We start from the raw sequence: 20,469 nt of genomic DNA on the forward strand, positions 1-20,469 counted from the left end.
AGATAGTAATGACAAGAAAAATAGCAGGCAAACTTAATAAATATTTAGTATCAGTCTTCACTGTGGAAGACGCTAGTAACGTGCCAGAAGTTCAAAGGTGCCGGGGGCAGTAGTGAATGAAGTTGCCATTACTAGAAGACAGTGTTTGGGAAACTGAAAGGTCTGAAGCTAGATAAGTCGTTTAGAAGGAGGGGTTATCTCATTGAAACATATCTGGTGTTGAAAGGCATCAATAACGTGGATGTTTCCTCTGATGGGGTTGTTATCAGAGACCAGAGTACACAGCCTCAAAATACAGGGTTGAACAGAGATGAAGAAGAATTTCTTTAGCCAGATAGTGGTGAATCTGTGGAATTTGCTGTGAAGGCCAAGTGTTTATGTGTATTTAAGACAGAGATCGATAGATTCTTGATTCTAAATGGACATTGAAGCTTTGGACACTACCTCACTTTTTTAAATATACAGTATTTCTGTTTTGCACATTTTTTAAAATCTATTCAATATATGCAATTGATTTACTTCTTTATTTATTATGTTTTATTTTATTAATTTTTTTCCTCTCTTTCTCTGCTAGATTATACACTGCATTGAACTGCTGCTGCTAAGTTAACAAATTTTACGTCATATGCCAATGATAATAAACCTGATTCTGATTTTGATTAATCAGGGCATAAAGAATGAGAATGGGGTTGAGAGGGAATTGGAAGAAAGAAGACTTGATTATTATGTGGTTATTACCAGAAAATATGGAAGCAGATCTCCCCATTTGAGGAATCTATGAAAGATTGTAGTGTCCTGTTGGATCCATTTTGGAGTCCACTCGAGCAACATGAGCAGGTTACCTTTATGAACCTGCTCTTTCTAATGGAATAAAAGGGTAAATCCCCATATTGGGCAGTACACGCAAAATGCTGGTGGAACGCAGCAGGCCAGGCAGCATCTATAGGAAGACGTACAGTCGATGTTTCAGGTTGAGACCCTTCGTCAGGACATTAATACGCCAGACTACTACAGTGCCACCCCCACCCCTAATCAGAGGGTTTTATGGTAAGATTGGGATTGGTGCAGAGTGAGGGCAGAGCAGAGCATTCTAAAGGAGTGAGGTTGGAATTGGAACAAGGTGTGGTGAAGTCGAGAAAGTTGATGTCCCTTCAGCAGTTAGCAATAAAGAGATACAGAGCAGGCAGAAGACCAGAGCGGGGCCTCCAAGAAGAGGAGGAGCATTGAAGACGGGAGAAGGGGTCATCGGTGGGATTAGGAGAGTCCTTGCCAAAGAAGTAAGCTCGGAGACGGAGCTGGCGGAAGAAGAGTCCAGCGTCATGGTGTACACGGAACGCACTGAGATATGGGCACAGGAGGACGTGAGGCCCTTACTGAGGAGAGCGCTCTGATGAAGAGTCTCAACCCAAAACATCGACAGTGCTTCTTCCTATAGATGCTGCCTGGCCTGCTGCGTTCCACCAGCATTTTGTGTGTGTTGCTTGAATTTCCAGCATCTGCAGATTTCCTCATGTTTGCCCCATATTGGGGGTGTATTTCGTACATCTGGTATTAAATCAGATTCTTTTTTGAAAAGTAGTTGCTGTTTTTTTGAAAAAAAGTCATTTTCTAAAACACAGTTGGTGCTTTTCTGGATTAATAAAAAGAATTAGATGTTCAAAGTACATGATAAAACTCTTCAAAGCGGTATAAACATTTTAGAAGGAAATGAGCCTACATAATTTTATATCACTTCTATGAAAGTTCAATAACTTTATTAATTCCTTTCTGTCATTTAAACTACAAGACATTGCTTATCAAATGATCTTATATTTTCAAATTAATGTTTATCATTCTAGAATTGCTTTGATGATATTTTCTTTGTTTTATAGCATGTGGAATTGCAGCAATCTGAAAATTATGATACTACTCCAAGCAAACTTATGTTAACTGTGTTCAAGTCACTTGTTGTTACTCAGCCTGGAAGAGCAACTCAACCTATCTCCAAAAACAATGCCAATGACACCCAACTGAAGAACTTTAAAAAATTTACAAAGGTTAATATTTGTTTTTTCATTTGTACTGTAGATAGTAAATAGGTTTATGAATTACATTACCTAAACAATTAATGATTATTCAGCAAACTTTAAAAAATTTATATGCTATTATATGAAATGGGTCAAATCTTATTTGAAAAGTAGCTGAATGGTTTTTTTTCTGCACTCTTTCAACCTTAATATCCTTCCTGTAATTCGGTGACCAAAACTGCACACAATACTCTCTTTACCTGTGACGCCACTTTTAGGAAATTTTTTATCTGTATTCCCAGATCCCTCTGTTCTACTGCATTCCTCAGTGCCCTACCTTTTACCTTGTATTTTCTACCTTGTTTTTCCCTTCCAAAGTGCAATACCTCACACTTGTCTGTATTAAACTCCATCCGCCATTTTTCAGCCCATATTTCCAGTTGGTCCAGATCCCTCTGCAAGCTACCTGTAGTTAAAAAGGTCTAAAAGACAGACTATAGTTGAGTAACAAATTATATATTTAAATGAAATACAGAATAAATTAGAACACTATAAATCTATTATTTCCTAATAGTTACTGACAAAAGAATTCATCCAGGGTATACGGCTGTGTTTTTTTGATTAACTGTAATTGGACAAAATCAGTGCGGGTATCTAGTGCAGATAATATACTGCCTTCATAAAATGCTTTCGATGAGATTGCATCCTGTAAGTCTTTATTTTCATGGTAACATTTAAGATGATTACTGATACTTTCACATTCTTCAAAGTTCCTAACTTGCTGAATTAGTGATGTTGTTTTACTTTTCACTTCTGGCCATTTCTGGCATCTCCAAGCCTGAATACTTGAAACTGCGGTGTGCAATACAGTTTTAAATTGTCTTACTGCTTATTTCTTGCTAACTATCAATGATAAAAATCACTGCTTTTTGAACACAAGCACATGCAACTGATGCAATTTAAAACCTGCTTGCTGTATGCACAGTGTCTTCTCTAATGGTCACGCAAATACACACAACTGACGCCAATTAAAAGTTGTTCACCAAAAGTCTCCTATCCTATTAAGCAGCATGGTTTTTTAAAAACTTTTTTAAATTTATTCATTTATGGGATGTGGGCATTGCAAACTGAGCCAGCATTTATTGCCCATCCCTGGTTGTCCTTGAGAATGTGGTGATCAGCTGCCTTCTTAAACTGCTGCAGTCCAAGACCCCTTCCATTACTTTGCTGATGATTGAGAGCAGGCTGATAGGGCAGTAATTGGCTGGGTTGGACGTCCTCTTTCCCAAATAGTGTCTCAAATAAACAAATAAAATTCCGATCTTCTGTTTCCTCTACAGTACTGTGGAAAAGTCTTGGGCACCCCTTGTGAACTCGATCGTATGTGCCCAAGGGTTTTGCACTATATTTCTATTACTGCACAGTTTCATTTTTAGACCATAAGATAAAGGAGCAGAAGTAAGCCATTCGGCCTATCGAGTCTGCTCTGCCATTCAGTCATGAGCTGATCCAATTCTTCCAGTCATTCCCAGTCCCCTGCTTTCACCCCATACTCTTTGATGCCCTGACTAATCAAGAACCTATCTATCTCTGCCTTAAATGCACCCAATGACTTGGCCTCCGCAGCTGCTCATGGCAACAAATTACAGAGATTTACCACCTTCTGGCAAAAGTAATTTCTCCACATTTCAGTTCTAAAAGGATGTCCTTCAATTCTGAAATCCTGCCCTCTTCTAGAACCCCTTAACATGGGAAACAACTTTACCATATCTAATCTGTTCAGGTTTTTTAACATTTGGAATGTTTCCTCCTCATTCTGAACTCCAGGGAATACAGCATAAGAGCTGCCAGACATTCCTCATACGGTAACCCTTTCATTCCTGGAATCATTCTCATGAATCTTCTCTGAACTCTCTCCAATGTCGGTATATCCTTTCTAAAATAAGGAGCCCAAAACTGCACACAATACTCCAAGTGTGGTCTCACAAGTGCCTTACAGAGCCTCAACATCACATCCCTGCTCTTATATTCTATACCTCTAGAAATGAATGCCAACATTGCATTCACCTTCTTCACAACCGACTCAACCTGCAGGTTAACCTTTAGGGTATCTTGCACGAGGACTCCCAAGTCCCTTTGCATCTCTGCATTTTGAATTCTCTACCCACCTAAATAATAATCTGCTTGTTTATTTCTTCCACCAAAGTACATGACCATACACTTTATAACATTGTATTTCATTTGCCACTTCTTTACCCATTCCCCTAAACTACCTAAATCTCTGCAGGCTGTTTCCTCAACACTACCTGCTCCTCCACCTGTCTTTGTATCATCGGCAAATTTAGCCACAAATCCGTTAACACCGTTGTCCAAATCATTGACATGCATCATGAAAAGCAACGGTCCCAACGCTGACCCCTTTGGAACTCCACTGGTAACTGGCTGCCAGCCAGGGTAGGATCCCTTTATTCCTACTTTATTTTCTGCGGACCAGCCAATGCTCCATCCATGCTAGTAACTCCCCTGTAATTCCATGGGCTCTTATCTTGCTAAGCAGCCTCATTTGCGGCACCATGTCAAAGGCCTTCTGAAAATCCATGTACATCATGTCTATTGTAACTCCTTTGTCTACTCTGCTTCTAATTTCCTCAAAAAATTGCAGTAGGTTAGGTAGGATTTTCCTTTCAGGAAACCATGCTGGCTTTGGCCTATCTTGTCATGTGCCTCCAGGTGCTCTGTAATCTCATCCCTAACAATCAATTCCAACAACTTCCCAACCACTGATGTCAGGCTAACAGATCTACAGTTTCCTTTCTGCTGCCTCCCACCATCCTACTTAAATAGCGGAGTAACATTTGCAATTTTCCAGTCATCCGGTACAATGCCAGAATCTATGAATTCTTGAAAGATCATTGTTAATTCCTCCACAGTTTCTCCAGCTACTTCCTTTGGAACCCGAGGGTGCATTCCATCTGGTCCAGAATACCCTCAGACCATTAAGCTTCCTGAGCACCTTCTCAGTCGTGATTTTCACTGCACAAACTTCACTTCCCTGACACTCTTGAAAGTCCGGTATACTGCAGACGTTTTCCACTGTGAAGACTGATGCAAACTATGCATTTACTTCCTCTGCATCTCTCATTACAATATCTCCAGCGTCATTTTGTATTGGTCCTATATCTACCCTCGACTCTCTTTTACCCTTTATATATTTTAGTATCTTCTATTATATTAGTTGCCAGTTTCCTCGTATAATTCATCTTTTCCTTCCAAATGACTTTCTTAGTTTCCTTCTGTAAGTTTTTAAAAGCTCTCCAATCCTTTCTTCCCACTAGCTTCCTTGTCTGCCCTCTCTTTTGCACGGTAGTGACCTTCTTCCCTTTAAAATTTTCTTCTTATTTGGAATGTATCTGTCTTGTACTTCCCTCATTTTTTTGCAGAAACTCCAGTCATTGCTGCTTTGCTGTCCTTCCTGCAAATGTCCCTTTCTATTCAACTTTGGCCAATTCCCCTTTTATGCCATTGTAACTTCCTTTGTTCCACTGAAATACTGACACATTGGATTTTATTTTTTCCCTCTCAAATTTCAATGTGAACTCGATCATATTGTGATCACTGTTCCCTAAGGGTTCCTTAACCTTACGCTCTCTTATCACCCTGGATCATTGCACAACACCCAATCGAGCACAGCTGATCCCCTAGTGGGCTCTGCAACACACTGTTCTTAAAAAACCATCCCTGAGACATTCTACAAATTCTCTCTTGAGGTCCAATACTGACCTGGTTTTGCCAATCCACTTTCATGTTAAAATCCCCAGTGATTATCATGATATTGTCTTTCTGACATGCCTTCTCTATCTCCTGCTGTAATTTGTAATCCACATCCCGGCTGCTGTCTGGAGGTACTAGTGCCATTAGGGTCCTTTTACTCTTGCCATTTCTTAACTCAACCCATAGAGATTCTACACCTTCTCATCCTTTGTTATCTCTTTCCATGATTTAATATTATTTATTATACACAGAGCCACACCACCCCCTCTGCCAACTAACCTATCTTTCCAATATATCGTATATCCTTGGACGTTCAGCTCCCAATGGCAGCCGTTTTATTCCTTATGCTGCATGCATTCAAATACAATATTCTCAGTCCAGTGTTTGTTGCTTTCTGTTTTAACTGCACCACACCTCTATTGCCCTGTAACTCATGCCACTGGCTTTGATTAAATCTCATCTGCCTGTTCTTTCTATAGTCTCTGTTGGATGCTATCTTTGATTTATTTCAGTTTTCCCCTTCCTCAGCCCTATCACTCCAGTGATAGGAGCTTTTTGTTGCTTTTTTTCTTTTGCAATTATTAATTTCTGTTATTAATACAAAAAATAATATTTTGTCCCAACTGTTTTAGAAGGTTAAGATAGTTTCTTTGCATTTGATGCCAATATCAAGCTATGATAATTGCTTTTCTGTTGTTATTTAATGGGGCATGTTTTATGTGTGAGTTTAAATATAACTTACATGTTTGTTACCAAGAGTCATAGATCACTACAGCATCTAGTCTATGCTGAAACATTTATCTGCCTAGTCCCATCGACCTGGAACATGCTCTCCAAATCTCTCCCATCCATATACCTATCCAAATTTCTCAAAAATACTGAAATCAAACCCACATTCACGAATTCCGCAGGCAGCTTGTTACACACTTACCACCCTCTGAAGAAAGAAGTGTTCCCCTTAAACACTTCATGTTTTACCTTTAACACATGACTTCCAGCTGTAGTCTCATCCAATCTCCATGGGAAAAAACCTGCTTGCGTTAATACCCTATCTTTACCCCTCATAATTTTGTAAACTATCAAATCTTCCCTCTATCTTCTACATTCCAAGAAATAAAGTCCTAATCTTTCCCTATAAATTGGGATCTCAAGCCTGGCAACACCCTTATAACTTTTCTCCACACTCTTTCAATCTTACTTGCATCTGTCCTGTAGGTGGGTGACCAAACCTGTACACAATACTCCAAATTAGGCCTCACAATTTATCTTATACAATTTCCCAATTCCGATTCCTGTACTCATCCCACTTCCTGTACTTAGTACATTGATTTATAAAGGCCAATATGCCAAACCCTCTCTATTGTAATGCTACTTCCAAGGAATTATGGATCTATATTCCCAGATCCCTCCATTCTACACCACACTCCTCAGTGTAAGACCTACCCTGAGACAAAGGGTCCTGCTCCGAAACATCGCCTGTACTTCTTCCTATGGACGCTGCCTGGCCTGTTGTGTTCCACCAGCATTTTGTATGTTGTAAGACCTACCCTGGTTGGTTCTCCCTCACACTTGCCTGCATTAAATCCTACCTGTCATTTTCATTTTCACAGCTGGTCAAGATCCTGCTACGAGATTTCTTTGTCTTCCTCGCTGTCCACTACACTTCAAATCTAGGTGTCATCTGCAAATCTGCTGAACCAGTTTACCACATTATCATCCAGATTTTGTTGATATGCTGTAGATGACAAACAACAATTGACACATTAGCAATTCCTGCAGCACACCACTAGTCACAGGGCTCCAGTTACAGAGGTAACAATCTACTACCAGTCTTGCTTCTCCCGCGAAGCCGAAGTATAATCAAATTGACTACCTCACCTTGATTGCTCAGGAACTGAGCCTTCTTGACCAACCTCCCATGCTGGACCTTGTCAAATCCCTTGCTAAATTCCACGTTGACAACATCTGCCTTGGCTTCATCAATTTTCCTCATAACTTCCTGGAAAAACTCTCAAAAGATTAGTTAGACACGACCTACCACACACGAAGCCAAGTTCACTGCTCTCATTGGTCCCTGCGTATCCAAATACTGAAATATCCGATCCCTTAGAAATCCTAACAGAAACTTTCCCATCAAGCTCATCAGCCTATAATTTCCTGGCTTATTCTTGGAGCCTTCCTTAAACAACAAAACAATATTATCTGTCCTCCAGTCCCCTAGGCCAGCCTTTCTCAGCTTTTTTGCCATGGAATAATTTTCAGGTCTCAGTGAACTGCTGCATATAAGTTATTATATCTACAGCTCACGGTATATTAGCATGATCAGTAAGTTGTAGATATAATAATTTAAAAATGATTGACCATGCTCTTTTGAGTATAGAGTGACTTTTTAGCCATCCTTTCTTGGGGGAAAAGAAACAGGTTGTTAAGCTTAGCTTGCCTTTCTTGGAATACATTTTTCTTTCTGTATCATAAATTTTAAAGCCTCATTGTAAATTTCTGTTAAACAACTGGCTTAAGCCAAAATGGAATTTAATTTTTCTAAAGGTAGGCTTGGTAGATTCAGTTTAAATAAAAGTTGTAAGCTGATTTTAGTTAAAAAGCTTTACTGTTTGTTTTGAGATTCCAATAGCTATTTAAAATAACAGCACTTCTGTGTGTCATATGGTGGTGATTTGCAGTTAAAGTGTCTTTTCAGTTTTGCTGATTCATTGCTGCATTTTAAAATTGTTTGCCGCAGTCTAGGCACAGTGGAATAGGGGTTAATAAAATACAAAAAGAATGACATAATTAATAACTGAATGAAAAAACTGAAAAAAACAATACAATTCACTTCTTATTTACACAATCTGCCTTTTGCAATGTTTACAACAGCAAAGTGGCAGGCCAGCAGCTGAGTAGTGTGTAATTCCCTCTTTAGAATGAAAGTTTCCTCCAATCTTCTGCTCCACTGGTAGAGTTGTTCATTCTCATAACTAAGTTGGTGGCACTTAAGAGGAAGTTGAGGAAGATAATTCAGGAGGTAGAGGCTGACATCACAGCCCAAGCTGGGCAATTCCATTCGATGCTTGGAAAAAGCACTTCATGCTCCTCGTCAGCCTGCCATCCTCCCATCCGTGCAATACAGTGCACATCATCAGCCTACTTCTCTCCCCTCTGCACAATAGAGCGCTCACCAATTATCAACTGCCTCCCTATCTTACGTCAAAAATTGAGAATAAATATGGTCCTACGGCTCACTGCCATACTGGGCTGAGGAACTCAAACAAGATTGTGAACAGGGTTGCTGATTCCTGCCTGCCAGCACTAACAACACGCATTGCGCAAAGTTCAAAAGATTTTTTTTTAATCACAATCTCTCGCAGAAACACTAGTGACCTCTCACGGAACCCAGGTTGAGAAAACCTTCCCTAGGCTAAGGTTTTTTTTAAATATTTATGCCAAATACTTGCAATTTCTGCACTAGCCTCCCACAGGGTCTGAGGAAACAGCTTGTCAAGCTGTGGGGATTTTTCCACTCTAATTTAGACCATAAGACATAAGAGCAGAATTAGGCCATTTGGCCAGTCAAATCTGCTCTGCTATTCCATTATAGCTGATCCATCTTTCCTCTCAGCCCCTATCTCCTGCCCCTCCCCACCACCCCCTTATCTCATTGTATGACCAATCAAGGATCTGTCAACCTCTGCATTAAAGAGTTGGCCTTCACAGCTGTCTGTGGCAGAGAATTCCACATATTCACCACTCTAGCTAAAGAGATTCCTTCTCATCTCCATTCTAAAAGGACACCCCTCTATTCTGAGGCTGTGTCAGCTGGTCTTAGGCTCTCCCACTGTACACATCCTCTCCACAGGCCTTTCTCCTATTGACAGGTTTCAATTAGGTCAACCCTCATTGTTCAAAATTCTAGTGAATACAGGCAAAGAACCATCAAGTGCTCTTTGTACGGCAAGCCGTTGAATCCTGGAATCATCTTCATGAGCCTTGTTTGAACCCTCTCTAGTTTCAGCACATCCTTTCTAAGTACCGCCAGTGCTTTATAAAGTCTGAACATTATATCCTTGCTTTTATATTCTATTCCTCTTGAAATGAATACTAACATTGGATTTGCTGCCTTCACTACAGACTCAACATGCAAATTAGCCTTTATGGAATCTGCAAAAGGCCTGCCAAGTCCCTTTGCGTCGCAGTCTTTTGTAATTTCTCTTTAGAAAGTAGTCAACACTTTATTTTACTAGAATACATGACTGTACACTTCCTGACACTGTGTTCCATCTGCTATTTCCTTGCCCAGTCTCCTAATCTGTCTAAGAACTTCTGTAGCCTCTACTTCCTCAAAACTACCTACACCTCCACCTATCTTTATATCATCTGCAAACCTGCAACAAAGATTTCATTTCTATCATTCAAGTCATTGACATAATGTAAGAAGAATCATTCCCAACGCAAACCCCTGTGGAACCCCACTAGTCACCGGCAGCCAACCAGGAAAGGCTCCCTTTATTTCCCCTCTTCGCTTCCTGCCAGTCAGCCACTGTTTGGTTCACACTAGAGTCTTCTCTGGAATACCATGGGGTCGTAGTTTGTCAAGCAGCCTCATGTGTGGCACCTTGTCAAAGGCCTTCTTAAAATCCAAGTACACAGCACAAACCAATTCTCCTTTGTCTGTCCTGCTTGTTATTTCTTCAAAGAAATTTAACAGATTTGTCAGGCAGGATTTTCCCTTGAGCAAGCCATGCTGTTTTATCATGTGCCTCCAAGTACCATGAAACCACATCCTTAACAATCGACTCCCAACATCTTCCTCAAAACAGTAAAGACCTCCTCCTCTGTAATCTATGGGGTCCATGACTTCACTGCTGCTTTCTCTCACTTCTGTAGATCCTGTGTTCATCGCCAGATGCAAAACTTTAATTAAGATCTCCCCATCTTTTCTGGATTCACCCATAGGACATCACTGATCTTCCAGAGCACCAGTTTTGTTTTTTGCTCTTAATATATTTGTAGAAGCCCTTGGGATTCTCCTTCATCTTTTCTGCTAGAGCCTCTTAGCCTTCCTGATTTCCTTCTCTTGCACTTCTTATACTCCTCAAGTACCTCATTTGTTCCTACCTGCCTATATCTGCTTGTTTTGACCATCAAAACATGATGGAACGCTCATGAACTCCCACAGCCCTCCCCATTATTGAGCATATTACTAAGAGTGCTGTTGCAGGGTAGCAGCATCCATCATCAGGGATCCCCACCATCCAGGTCATGCTCTGTGCTGGCTGCTGCTATCATGAAGAAGATACAGGAACCTCAGGACCCACACAACAGGTTCAGGAACAGTGAATACCTCTCAGCCATCAGGCTTTTGAAACAGTGGAGTTAACTTCACTTCAATTTCCCTCCCCATCACTGAACTGTTCCCACAACATATGGACTCAGTTTCAGGGACTCTTCATCTCAGGTTTTCAATGTTTATTTATTGTTATTATCCTTTTGTTTCTTCTCTATTTGCACAGTTTAATATATTTATTTATGTATTAATCAATTGATATACAGCGAGGAGAAGGCCCTTAAGTCTCTTTGAGCTGCAACATTCAGCAGCCCCCAATTTACCCCTAGCCTAGTCATGTGACAATTTACAACAACCAATTAAGCTACCAACCAATACATCTTTTCGCTGAGGAAGGAAACTGGAGCACCTGGAGGAAATACATGTGGTCATGGGGAGAACATACATACTCATTAAAGGCAGCAGCAGGAATTGAAAAGCACCATCCCTGATATTGTAAAGCATCGTGCTAACCACTATGCTACTGGGCCACCCATTGGTTGTTGTCTGCATATGGGTGGGTCTTTTGTTGATTCTGTTATGGTTCTTGGATTAACTGAGTATGCTCACAAGAAACTGAATCTGAGGGTTGTATATGGTGATGTACAGTGCTAGGCACATATATATAGCTCAAGTACCTAAGACTTTCGCACAGTGCTGTATTTGTCAATGTACAGCAAAGAGTGAGTGTGTAAATCCGGGTGGAGCAAAGGATGTTGCGGGTGGTGAAAGTGGAGTGCTGTGGGAGGGGTATCGGACAGGAGGCAGAGAACGAGTGCCAGGGTGGGGGTGGCCCGGGTGCAGATACACCCAGCCCTGAGACACCGAGCAAGGTCACTTGATTCCCAGTAGTTTATTAATCATTACGGACTACCTCTCTGGTGCTACCCTCTTCCTCCCTTCTGCTTTCCCCTTTTCCCAATCATGATTCTCCTCTCCTAGCCCTTTTCCCACATTAACTCCACATAGAGACTCATATAAGAATCAGGTTTATCATCTCTTACTTGTGTCATGAAATTTGTTTCTGTGGCAACTACATTGCTATAGTACTGTGGAAAAGTCTTGGGCACCCACTATATATGTTTGCCTGAGAATTCTGCATGGTACTATATATATAATTTGATAATAATTTACTTGAACTGTGCTAGGCACCTCCTTTTCCGTAACCAGGGCCTCAATATCTCTCAACCTGTTAAAAGTGTAGGAGAATCTTACTCAACCATCAGTTATGAAATGCATTTTCGTTCAAAATTGATTTATTGATTGTTCAAATAAAATTACAAAGGTTAAAATTGCTGCTTTGGTAGCATTTTGCTAACACCATTTTTCATTCTGACAGGTTTTGTATCCTGGTGCAAAGGCACTTCCGAAAATTATTGGGGGCACAGATCTGAAAGCCTATCAAACCAAACAGAGCTCCGAAATGGAAGCGTGGTTAAGACAAGAAGTGGAGGTATGATGTTGGTTAGATATCGAAACATAAGTTTTCTACTTCTGTAATAATTACCTACTTTTATATCTACCTAATTAATTATCTATCTAATAATTAACTACTTTTAGTTTAAGCATATGGAAGAATTAGAGCTCTTGGACCAGAGACATATAATATGCTGGCTAAAGATTTTAAGCTATTGCATTAAGTATTTATTTAATTTCATAAATCTCCAAAGTAAAATATTTAAAATTATTTCATTTAGGAACAGAGCCAGAAAGCGAAGGAAGAGAATCTTGCTGATGACTTGTTCAGGTAGGGACAAAACAATTTTGTAATTTAGACATGATGGAAAGAAAATGGTAAAAAAAATTGCATAATTATTGGAATTTATCCAAGATGTTTGATCTACTATTCACTAAATTAAAAAGGAAGCTGGTCACAATGAAAAAGCAAATTATTCATGCTGGAAATCTGAAATAATTCAGAAAATGCTAGAATTACTCAGAGTCAGGCTTAGTTTGTTTAATGCTTTGGGTTTCTGACCTTTATCAGAACACAGAACTGTACAGCACAGAAACAAACCCTTTGACTCACAGTGTTGTGCTGAAGCAATTATATTAGTATTCAAATGGCCAACTAAACTAATCCCTCTGACTATACAATATCTATATCCTTCCATCTCCCTCATATTCATGTGTCTATTTAAACATCTCTGAAATGTGCTTGATGTATCTGTCTCTACCACCACGCTAAACATTACATTTCAGGCATCCGTCTGTGTTAAAAAGAACTTGTCCCTCACCTCTCCTTTGAAATTCCCCCCTCTCACCTTAAATGCATGCCCTCTGGTCTTAGACATTTAAACCCTGGGAAAAGGGTACTGCCTGTCTATATATGCTCATAATCTTATAAATCTCTATCAGATCTCCCCTCAGCCTTTGGCATTCCAGAGAAAATAGCCCAAGTTTATCTGACCTCTCATTACAGCACGTGCCCTCTAATACAAGCAGCATTCTGGAAGACCACTTCTGTACCCTCTTCAAAGCCTCAACGTTGTTCCTATAACAGAGTGACCAGAACTGTATGCAATACTCCAGATGTGGCCTGAGTAGAGTTCTATAAAGCTGCAACATTACTTACTGACTTTTGAACTCAATGTCTCAACCAAATAAATGCAAGCATATCACATGTCTTCTTAACCACTCTATCAACCTATGTAGCCTCCTTCAAGGAGTTATGAACTTGGATCACAAGATCCCTCTGGTCAGCATCATTGTTAAGGTACTTGCCCTTAACAACGTACTGTCTCCTTACGTTTGACGTACCAAGGTGCAGTACTTCAATTCTGGCCAGGTTAATCTCCATTTGCCATTTCTCTACCCAATATTTGCAATTGACCTACATCTTGTTGTGTTCTTTACCAGTCTTCTACGCTATTTACAATCTTCATATCATCTGCAAACTTACTAAATCACCCATTTACATTTCCATCATACATCGCAAGCAGCAGAGGTCCCAGTGCAGATCCCTGTGGAACATAGTTAATCACAGACCACTAGCTAGAATAAGTCCCTTTGACCACTATGCTTTGTCTTCTATGGACAAGCCTTGCTAGTCCAACATCTTTTATTTCCAACATGTGCTAGTTGTGGTAACGTGCTAGTTATCAGAACTAGCACATGTTGGAAATAAAGCATATTTTATATTTCAAAGGAACAGAGTGAAGATAACAAGGGGCTGTCTGTGATTAGTTGGACAAAAATATGTATGAATGACTCAAGGTGTGGTGGTGTCAGTTGACATTGGGTGGTGAAGGCTTGTTAATCACAGCTGAGCTCTCTGTAAGAAATATAAATAAGAACAGATGAGAAAGGGAAAAGTGATGGAACTATGCGATATGAAACACTAAAAATCTGAATTAAAATCAAATTCTGGAAACATCCAGCTGATCAAGCAGCATGTGTGGAAAGAGAAGAAAATGTTCACTTGAAGTTCCTTTGTTAGAACTGGAAGAGTGAGATGATGAAGTAATTTCAAGTTGCAGAGAATATGAAAGTGTGATGAACAGGATCAGAGTTTATATCTGAACGGTTGCCGTGGAAATAAAGAAATAAGTGAAGTTACCTGATAAATGAAAGAGAATAGTTGGAAAACCAAATAAAGCTTAAAAACCTTGTAGTACGTACTAGTCAGAATTATCCCGCAGATCAGGTCATGCTAGTGGGAAAGGAAAAACTGAGCTAGTATTACAATAAAATTTATTAGTTTAGAAACAAAATAAACTAAATTATCTGAACTTGTTGCATTCTCTATTGAGTCCAGAAGTTTGCAGTGTGCCCAGATCGAAGATACAGTGCTGCTTCTTAAGTTTGTGTTGGACCTTGTTAGAACAGTACAGGAGGCAATGACAGGCCAGAGTGGAAGGGAGACGAAGATTTAAAATGACTGACACCTAAGAGCTCAGATATGCTCCTGCAGACTGAGTGTTGGCACTGTGCAAAGCATTATTTATACCGTGTAGTTCACTAAATCAGGAAAAGAATTTGTTGACTATTTGGACCTCTGAATAGGGGTTCAGGAAGAAGTGAACTCATTGTTCGCCTCGCATCTTGTTCATTCACTACTTTGTTCCTGTGAAAATATGGCTCCTAAAAAGCAATTAAGTGGTCAAAACAATTTCTCAAAGGCTAAGAGGGAGCATAAAGTGCTATCTCTCACCGAGAAGGTAGAAATATTAGATCTTTTGGAAAATGGCATGTCGCTTTCTGAAGTGTGCCGTAAAGTCAGTGAATGAATCGAGCATTGGCACAATAAAGCAGAAAGAAGCTGAAATTTGTGGAAGTGTTAGTGCTGCCCCTATAATGGCAAAAGTGGTCTCTCTGGTTCATGATAAAGTGCTTGCAAAGACAGCATTAAGTGTGTGGCTAGACATGACACAGAAGCATATCCTTGTCGATGGCCAAATTATCACTCTCAATATAAAAATAAACGTCCTGCACATCTCCCTTAACATTTTCCCTCTCATGAACCTATGCTTTCTAGTATTCGTCAGTTCTACTATGGGAAAGAGACTCCAACCATCTCTGCTTAGCCTCCAGTACTTGAGAGAAAACAATCCAAGTCTATAAACCTCCCCTTCTAGCTAATACCCAAACCAGGAGAAGCATCTTTGTGAACCTCCTTTACACCTTCACTAAAGCCTCCACAATATTCCTATAATGGGTTGATGAGAATTAAACAATACAGTGGATTGCCCCAATGAGCTGAAGTTTCATGGAAATAGTTAACAGGATTAACAAAGACAAGCTACTGTTTAACTGAGTAAGACATTTTGCATTTAAATGAAATAAAGAGCAAATTAAAACACTACCAATACTACTACAGTCTTATAAAACCGTTTTAGTTCCTAATAGTTGATGGAAGAATTCATCACTGCCATGTTCTCTTGATCGTCTAAAGGACAAAATTGGTCCTCTATAAGATCAAAATAATCTATGCATTAAGCTGAAAGAGATGGGGAGGTCTTAAATGGATATTTTCGCATCTGTATTTACTTGGGGGACAGACACAGACACTATAGAAGTGAGGCAAAACAATAGCGAGGTCACAGACCCTGTACAGATTACAGAGGAGGAGGCGTTTGCTGTCTTGAGGCAAATTAGGGTGGAGCCTGACAATGTGTTCCCTCTGACATGGTGAAAGGCTAGTGCAGAAATTGCAGGAACCCTAGCAGAGATACTTAAAACATCCTTAGCTATGGATGAGGTGCTGGAAGATTCAAGAATAGCGAATATTCTTCCATTGTTTAAGAAAGGCTTTAAGGATATCAGGATATTGTAGACCAATGAGCCTGACATCAGTAGTGGGAATGTTATTGGAAGGTATCCAAAGGGACCGGATATATAAGTATTTGGATAGACAGGGACTGATTAGGGAGTTTTTTGAGGAAGTTACCAGTAAAGTTGATGAAGGCAAGGCAGACAATGCTGTCCACATGGACTTTTGCAAAACTTTTGACCAGGTCGAGCATGGGAGGTTGGTCAAGAAGCCTGGCCTTCAAGATGAAGTAGTAAACTGGATTAGTCATTGGCTTCGCAGGAGAAGCCAAAGAGTGGTAGTGGATGGTTGCCTCTCTGACTGTAGTCCTGTGATTAATGGTGTGCTACAGGAATCAGTGCTAGGTCCTTTGTTGTTTGTCATCTACAGTGTATCAATGATCTGGATGATAATGTGGTAAACTGGATCAGCATTTGTGGATGACACCAAGAATGGAGGTGTAATGAGCAGTGAGGAAGACAATCAAAGCTTGCCGCGTGTTCTGGACCAGCTGGAAAAATGGGCTGAAGAAATGGCGGATGGAATTTAGTGCAGATATGTGTGAGATGTTGCACTTTGGGCAGAACAAGTACAGTAGGTCTTACACAGTGAGTGACAGAACACAGAAGTGCAGTAGAGCAAAGGGATCTGCGAATACAGATCCATAATTCCTTGAAAATGTTGTCACAGGTAGATAACGTCATAAAGAAAGCTTTTGGTACATAGGCCTTAGAAGTATTGAGTACAGGAGTTAGAATGTTATATTGAATTTGTAGAAGACATAGATGAGGCCCAATTTGGAGTATTGTGTACCATATTGATCACCTACCTACAGGAAAGATGTAAATAAGATTGAAAGAGTGCAGAGAAACTTTTCGAGATCTTAGTACTTAAGTTCTAGGGGAAGGTTGAATAGATTGGGACTTTATTTCCTAGAATGTAAAAGATTGTAGGGAGATTTGATAGATGTAGACAGAGTTATGAAGTGTATTGATAAGGTAAATGCAAGCAGGCTCTTTCCACTGAGCAACACACACAAAATGCTGGTGGAATGCAGCAGGCCAGGCAGCATCTATAGGATGAAGCACTGTCGATGTTTCAGGCCGAGACCTTTCGTCAGGACTTTTCGTCTCGTCCTGAAACATCAACAGTGCTTATTCCTATAGATGCTGCCTGGCCTGCTGTGTTCCACCAGCATTTTGTGTAAGTTGCTTGAATTTCCAGCATCTGTAGGTTTCCTCGTGTTTTTCCACTGAGGTTGGGTGAAGCTACAACTACAGGTCATGGGTTAACAAATCTCAGCATTGTATATGGTAACATATATGTACTTTGATAATAAATTTACTTTGAAACTTGCAAGATGAGATGTTTAAGGGAAACATGAGGGAGAACTTTACAGAGGATAGTGAGAGTGTGGAATGAGCTGCTGGCAGAAGTGGTGGATACGGGTTCAATTTAACATTTAAGAGAAATTTGGATAGACACACGGATGGGAGGGGTATGGAGGACTATGGTCCAGGTGCATTTTATTCGGACTATGTGTTAATGGTTTAGTACAGACTAGTTGGGCTGAAGAGCCTGTTTCTGTGCTGTAGCGTTCTATGAGTCGGTGACTGTAAATGAACAAAATCAGCACAGTCAACTAGTGCAGATAATAGACTACCCTCATTGCCTTCTTGCATAAAGTTGAAGTAAAGAAACTAATTAAATCATTGCCTTTTGAATCTGCGCCCGTCAGCCCAAATGGATAACTTACCACAAGCGCATGCCGCGAATGCTATTGAAAAACTGTTTGCTCTAAGATTGGTGTAGAGCCTAATGCCACACAAGTGCACGCAGGAGACACTAGGTAGAAACTGTTCAGCAAAAGTCTTCTGTCCACATTAAGCAGCATAGTGTTCCAAATAAACAAAGGGAATCCTGACTATTTTCTCAATTAGTTTTAGTTCCTTTAAGTGCTGTCCTAAACAAGCAGATGCCCTGATTTATCCATGGCCCAATTTACCAGAATCCATTGTACTCCAAAAATGGGCTAAGCAAAGTTTTATATAGCTGCATCATGACTTTCTGACTCCTATACTCAGTGCCACAAACAATGAAGTTAGTTGTCTATGCCTCTTTATTACTATATTTATTTACATGGCCATTTTTATGGTTTTGGGACAAAATTCCTCTGAACTTCAATGCTGTTAAGTGCTCTGCCATTTACTATGTATATTCCCCTTGTATCTGACCTCACACTTGCCTGGATCAAGCAACATCTGTCTTTTCTCCACCCATATCTGCAACTGGTCTATATCGTTTGGGAGTCGTCTACACAAGTATCCCAACATTGGTATTGTCTGCAAATGTATTAAATTCCTAAAGAGGAAACCCGGAGGTTTTAGTATAATTATATTTGAAGATTTAGTTATAGATGTTTGTCATGTGTTTTTGAATGGTGTACCACTTAATCCATTTTCACATTTTGTTTTGGAGTTCGTAATACTCTAGAATGGTAATGGTATGATAGATTGTAAATCTAACATTTGACAACTCTGAGCTATTGGTGGAGTATTTAAAGAAAATTAATGTTTCAAATTTCTCACTTTTTTTTTAAGGAGGTACTATGACAATTCTGTTAGAACTGAGGACCACAGAACTATCAGTTGCTGTGTTTTTCAATGTAGTTACATCTCCATGCAGAAATATTGACATTGGTTGCACAAATGCATGTATTTTTTGCACACTGTAGAATAATTGGCAAATGTTGCTTAGAAATCACATTTGCCTGTAAATACATCTGCAGAAAAATTCAATAAATTCACTTCAGATAAGGAAATGTTTTTTAACATATATTTGCCAAATTGTGAGGCTCAAGCTGTTCATGCAAGGATACAATCATCACATAATACTAAGATTAGAACAAAAGATTTAGTTATTAACAAATTGGATTTGCTCTACAAATTCACGTTTCTCCATGAAGAATGAGATAGATGAATTTTTAGGATTTTCCATTATTGGAATGTAATACAAATGCACAGAGACTCTTCATTAATCTTAACTACTCTATATACAAAAAATAGATTACTTAAGTCATTATTTCATTAGTATTCTAAAATTATCCCTTAGGCTCATGCATTGATTAACCATGCAATAAAACGATGCTGTGTATCACAAAATATTGTTTTTAGAAGAATATTTCCACTCAGATGACATTGAACAATCCATTGTTTCTTATATATAAGTATTTATTTTATTGATCCTTTATTGAAACGTATGGTTTGAGGTATATCATTTTCCTTTGTGTTTGGACTAACAGTATCAAATTTACACATGAGACATTTGTGTCACTTCTGTCTTGCCTCTGGAATACAACTTCTTTTGTCCATATTCAACCCAAAGCTGTAATAATTTCTGCAAGCAGTATGTTGAAAGAAAACCACACTAAGCATGAGACTGCTGATGCGGGGTTCCTTCCCTCCCACACATGCTGTTTGACCCACTGAGCTCTTCCAGCGGATTGTTGCTGAAAATTAGTCATTTGGAAGTTTTATGTCAGTCTAGTACTTTAATTGTCACTATTTTGGAGAATGTTTTATTGCAATTAATTAACATAACTTAAACTCCCCAGCTGTTATGATAGGACTTGGGAATTGTATTTGTCTAGGTCTCTAAATTGCTAATCTTGCACCAAATCAGATGTCCCTTTGGTTTCATTCTGTCACCACCACAACATCATCTTCAATAGGTTCTCCAGTGAGCAATATATCTTCATTACTATGAATATGGACTTTTTTTTTCATTAACTTGCTTCATTGCATTTATTAATTTGTGCCATGGTTACTGGAAGCGAATGCTGCCCTCAAGTTGTGAACTGAATAAAGCTTAAACATAATTTCCACTTCAGCTGTCTTAGCTGCACATTAATTGAAAATGTTGAACTGCAACTACTAGTTCAGCTTATTTATTTTTGTAATTATTTATTTCATTATGCCTTTTTAAGTATAATTTTCAGTACTTTGTAAATTGGTATCACTCAAGTTTATTAGCTGTTATGCCCTTTTTTTAACATGGCTAATCTCATGAGCATTCTTTGCTGCCTCTTCCATGTATACTAGTTTGATGTGATATCAAGTGCT

General features: G+C 39.4%; 1 protein-coding gene across 1 annotated transcript in view; it reads left to right on the forward strand.

Annotated features, from left to right (window-relative positions):
- The window catches only part of nbn (nibrin), a 58,989-nt gene that overhangs the window by 30,035 nt on the left and 8,485 nt on the right, over nt 1–20,469 (forward strand). The window contains exons 12-14 of the mRNA XM_059978931.1: nt 1,872–2,036; nt 12,437–12,550; nt 12,795–12,844. Of these exons, the coding sequence (XP_059834914.1) occupies nt 1,872–2,036; nt 12,437–12,550; nt 12,795–12,844 (329 nt within the window). The remainder of the gene's footprint in view (nt 1–1,871; nt 2,037–12,436; nt 12,551–12,794; nt 12,845–20,469) is intronic.

Source organism: Hypanus sabinus, chromosome 1, assembly GCF_030144855.1.
Source record: "Hypanus sabinus isolate sHypSab1 chromosome 1, sHypSab1.hap1, whole genome shotgun sequence".
NCBI lineage: Eukaryota > Metazoa > Chordata > Chondrichthyes > Myliobatiformes > Dasyatidae > Hypanus > Hypanus sabinus.